The sequence below is a fragment of the Zalophus californianus genome, chromosome 9, assembly GCF_009762305.2.
Source record: "Zalophus californianus isolate mZalCal1 chromosome 9, mZalCal1.pri.v2, whole genome shotgun sequence".
Lineage (NCBI taxonomy): Eukaryota > Metazoa > Chordata > Mammalia > Carnivora > Otariidae > Zalophus > Zalophus californianus.
In genome coordinates, this window is record NC_045603.1 from 59,099,855 (window position 1) to 59,104,753 (window position 4,899).

Sequence of the window (4,899 nt, forward strand, 5' to 3'; positions counted from 1 at the left end):
GCCATGTTGCTCTGCCCCCTATTGCACTTCAGTTTTATGTAACTTATTTACAATTAGAATACCTTCTTATAATACTTACCTAAAACCCCGTGTATAAGATTAGAATATCAGTAAGATATAAACAAAACAAAACAAAAAAGATTCTGTAACTTAAAGCCTTTGTTTTCTTTAAATTTCTGTGAATATACCATAAGATCTAGAACTCAAAGTCAGGAAGAAATACTGCATCCATTGTAACTGGGCATTTATTTAGAAAGATTTAACAAAAGGAACCCAAATGACTAGATTCTCATGTAAGACCACAGATCCTAGGAAAGCTCCTTTGCTGAGGTTTGATAAGACAGCCGTGCTAGGTGACTGGATTCCTTCAGTATTATCTGTCCTCTCTGTTGTCTCCACAGATGTCTGGCTCTGAGCCAACAATGAGTGGAAGTCAGTCTGTCTGTACCACATTCACATTTCTGGCTTTTTCCTCTCTAGCAGAATTAGAGCCTGTGCTCTTTGTTGTGTTTTTAGGCATCTACTTGTTTACTATGGGAGGAAACCTCATCATCATCTCCCTGATTTGGGTCACCCCTTCCCTGCACACTCCCATGTATTTCTCCCTGTTTAACCTCTCTTTTCTGGAGATGTGCTACATTACCAGCATGGTGCCTCAGTTGCTAGTTCACCTGCTGGTGGAGACCAAGACCATAAGTGTGGGTCGCTGTGCAGCACAGATATACATATTCGCCATCTTGGGACTGACAGAATGCGGCCTGCTAGCAGCCATGGCTTATGACCGCTTTGTAGCTATTTGTTACCCACTGCATTATACTCTCCTGATGGGCCCTTGCGTGTGTTTGAAATTGGCGGCAGCATCTTGGACAACTGGGGTGGTGGTGGAGTCAACCCAGATCACCTGCCTCTTCAGTCTGCCCTTCTGGGGAACAGGAAAGATGCATCACTTTTTTGGTGACATCATGCCTGTAGTGAAACTGGTTTGTGTTGATACCTCCCACATTGAGACTGTGATGTTCGCTGTCTCTGTGCTCTTCATTATGACTCCCTATTTGCTCCTCCTGTGCCCCTTACCTGCGAATTCTTGTAACCATCGTGAGAATCCCTCCAGCAACTGGCAGACGCAAAGCTTTCTCCACTTGTTCATCTCATATCCTGGTTGTTTCTCTGTTCTATGGCGCTGCCTTGTTCACTTATCTTCAACCAAAGACTGCACACGCTCCAGAAACAGACAAAGCAACTGCATTCATGTACACAGTGGTCACACCTGCTCTGAAGCCTATTATCTATACCTTGCGGAACAAGGAAGTAAAGGAAGCCTTTCAAAGGGAAACACAGAGGAATCCTCTTAGACAAATGGCCTAAACCGGCCATAGTGGATGAAACTTACACTATTTAAACAGAAAAGTTACCTGACGTTTTATGATCCTTCTACCAATATACATTGTCCTTAAAGTATTTATTGCATCCAGTTGGGAAACACTTGCAAATATTGTACATTTTTCTCTTTCTTTTCTCTTTTTTAAAGATTTTATTTATTTATTTGACAGAGAGACACAGCAAGAGAGGGAAGACAAGCAGGGGGAGTGTGAGAGGGAGAAGCAGGCCTCCCCACTGAGCAGGGAGCCTGATGCGGGGCTCGATCCCAGGACCCTGGGATCATGACCCGAGCCGAAGGCAGATGCTTAACGACTGAGCCACCCAGGCACCCTGATACTGTACATTTTTCAAAGCGTTTAAGCAAAAGACATCTATGCTGTAGGATCTTTAAATTATTTATATTTCATTCAATCAATAAATTACCAAGCATTTCTTGTGTCCTGGACACTATTCATTTTTTCCTTCTCCATTGGTACTAAGATTAAGGTTCATATCCCTTACATCATTTTACTGAGGAACATGAAATATTCTTGTGGGAAAAAGTTAAACATGAATAGGAAGTAATCAGTACACTTTTGGTGTCAAATACATGCTATTAGAATTTAAATTCTTAAGTGGCATATGCTTCCTTAATTACTTAGCTCTCTATACTTAATAATCATGCATCTTAAATAATCAACTGTTAGTAAATACTGGTGAGTGATATACACTATAACACAACTCTAAGTATTTAAGCTACCTAAGTGTTTAAAGTGTCTAACTTGTAAATCTGGTGGGATCCGATTCTTTATCCAAAACTAGATTCTTCCTTTGCTCTTATTCACTTAGTGTTTGGTTTTTTCATATGAATGAAGTTTTAGAGAAATTTCTCCATATGTGACATTCACTGTTGTTACTCCCATTGTAAACCTTGCTTAAATGTATGGGTTTGAATAGAATTTCCTTTAAAGACTGCCCATTTATTCGAGGTAATTAGCTTTTATATTTTTGATCCCCAAATAATGAAGAACAAGACTTCCATAAGAGATTAAACTAAATAACTTTTAAACAAATACTGGTTTCTTATGGCAACTTTGGAGAAGTGAGGTGACCAAAAATTTTAAATGGTCAGTGATATTTTGTAGAAATTAGGGTTAACTTTTGATTTTTATCTTAGCATTGTTACCCCAGAGTCAAATCTTAATACCAGTGCAAGTAATTTATTTGGAAGGGACTCAGAAGTGGGAAAATGACACAGACAAGGGAAGAAAGCCACTAAAATTGTCTGTTAATATGTCAGGCACCATAAAAGGCCACTAAAATTTATTCTTATGGGGAAAATAATGTAAAACACAATCCTAAAATGTATTGCTATGTAGGTTTATATACATATACACTTATTCTCATAAATCATTGATTGAGGGTTGATCCTAAGGAGTGATCATTCGGACACTATTACTTCACTCTTAACTCTAGCAGACTTCTGAAAATGCCCTGAGAAAAAGTGATATAGATTTGTGGCATCTGGAATGCATCTGGCATTGGATCTTAAAATGCTAAAGTTGAAGGGATGTAAGAGGTGACACTGTCAGTGAAAGTTACAAGTTTATTCTACAGAAGTATTTGAGATACTTGTGATAGTTAAAGGAAGTAAAATATATGTATGAACTGGTATGAATATAAAATAAGAATTTATATTTCAATAATTGTTTTTCTTTCATTTTTGGACTCTGTTTGGAGAATGGTAGCTTCTCAAAGACCAGTACTAGAGCCATATATCACACAGACAAGAGAAAAATATAAATCTTGTCACATCAATCCCTTCTTAACATAGGTTAATGTTCACTTCAACCATTGATTTAGTTTTTTTAGAACTCTAAAATTGGTCTCTTCTTCAGAATAGCCTTCACAAATATAAATTTAACATTTTAAATTAATCAGCAGATGGAAGACTATAGATACACGTCCCGAGAACATACTTACATAGTTGTGTTTAAGTGTGACTATTTTCCAAAATTATCCAACAAAAATTTCCCATGATCCATTACTTAGACTGAATATAATTAGTCATTTTTACTATTTCTTTTTCTGTTTGTATCAGTTTAGTGCCATGAGTGAAAAACAAAACATACAATAAGCTATGATTTAAGTATTTGCCCATCAGAGCATCTGCCATTATAAATATTTTATAATATTTTATACAGGGTAATGTGACACCCCTTGTTCTTTAAAATTTTTTTATTGTTATGTTAATCACCATACATTACATCATTAGTTTTTAATGTAGTGTTCCATGATTCATTGTTTGTGCATAACACCCAGTGCTCCACGCAGAACGTGCCCTCTTTAATACCCGTCACCAGGCTAACCCATCCCCCTACCCCCCTTCCCTCTAGAACCCTCAGTTTGTTTTTCAGAGTCCATCGTCTCTCACGGTTCGTCTCCCCCTCCGATTTACTCCCCTTCATTCTTCCCCTCCTGCTATCTTCTTCTTTTTTTTTCTTAACATATATTGCATTATTTGTTTCAGAGGTACAGATCTGTGATTCAACAGTCTTGCACAATTCACAGCGCTCACCATAGCACATACCCTCCCCACTGTCTATCACCCAGCCACCCCATCCCTCCCAACCCCCATACCTGGGAGGGATGGGGTCGCTGGGTCGCTGAGCAACCCTCAGTTTGTTTCCTGAGATTAAGAATTCCTCATATCAGTGAGGTCATATGATACATGTCTTTCTCTGATTGACTTATTTCACTCAGCATAACACCCTCCAGTTCCATCCACATCATTGCAAATGGCAAGATCTCATTCCTTTTGATGGCTGCATAATATTCCATTGTGTATATATACCACCTCTTTATCCATTCATCTGTCGATGGACATCTTGGCTCTTTCCACAGTTTGGCTATTGTGGACATTGCTGCTATAAACATTGGGGTGTACATACCCCTTTGGATCCCTACATTTGTATCTTTGGTGACACCCCTTCTTTTGCATTTAGGTTTAAATATCCTAATTATCTTAAAAATAAGAAGAAAATCCATCTTTTTAGTGGGCTGAACAATAGTTTCAGGCCCCTTTTGTATCCTACCACTACTGTTGTTTTGGATATGCAGGCTCATGGACTAGAGGGACTTGAGGAACTCCTTCATGTATCTTCCAATGCAAAACATCCCCTTTGTAATAAACATAAATGAGACTGAGATTTTTGTCTATGGAATTCTGTTCAAATACACTACACCTTTTAATACGTTTATCATAATGCAATAACAGAAGAACAAATTATTTTCTTTTTGGTAGCATTTATGGTTTGTGGTGATTAAGTGAGTAAAATGTTATTAAAAATCACCTAGCTCATGTCCTGACACTGAGTGGCCATGCAATAATAGTTGCTATTAACTTTAATAATAATTGATAAGCTTTTATAAAAGTCACAGTACTGCAAATTGTTTTGAGACATTCTTTTGCACCCAGAAATGGATTCTTCTGCAAAAGATTTTATTGTATTTGTAAGTCTACTTCCAGGCACAGTTTAG

At 37.8% G+C, this 4,899-nt stretch overlaps 1 protein-coding gene across 1 annotated transcript; it reads left to right on the forward strand.

Annotated features, from left to right (window-relative positions):
• Positions 1 to 422: 422 nt before the first annotated feature.
• On the forward strand, positions 423 to 1,365 carry LOC113922353 (olfactory receptor 10C1-like). Its single transcript, XM_035729313.1, is given in 2 exon segments — positions 423 to 1,067; positions 1,069 to 1,365. Coding segments are annotated over 2 exon segments (942 nt in total).
• The last annotated feature ends 3,534 nt before the right edge of the window (positions 1,366 to 4,899 follow it).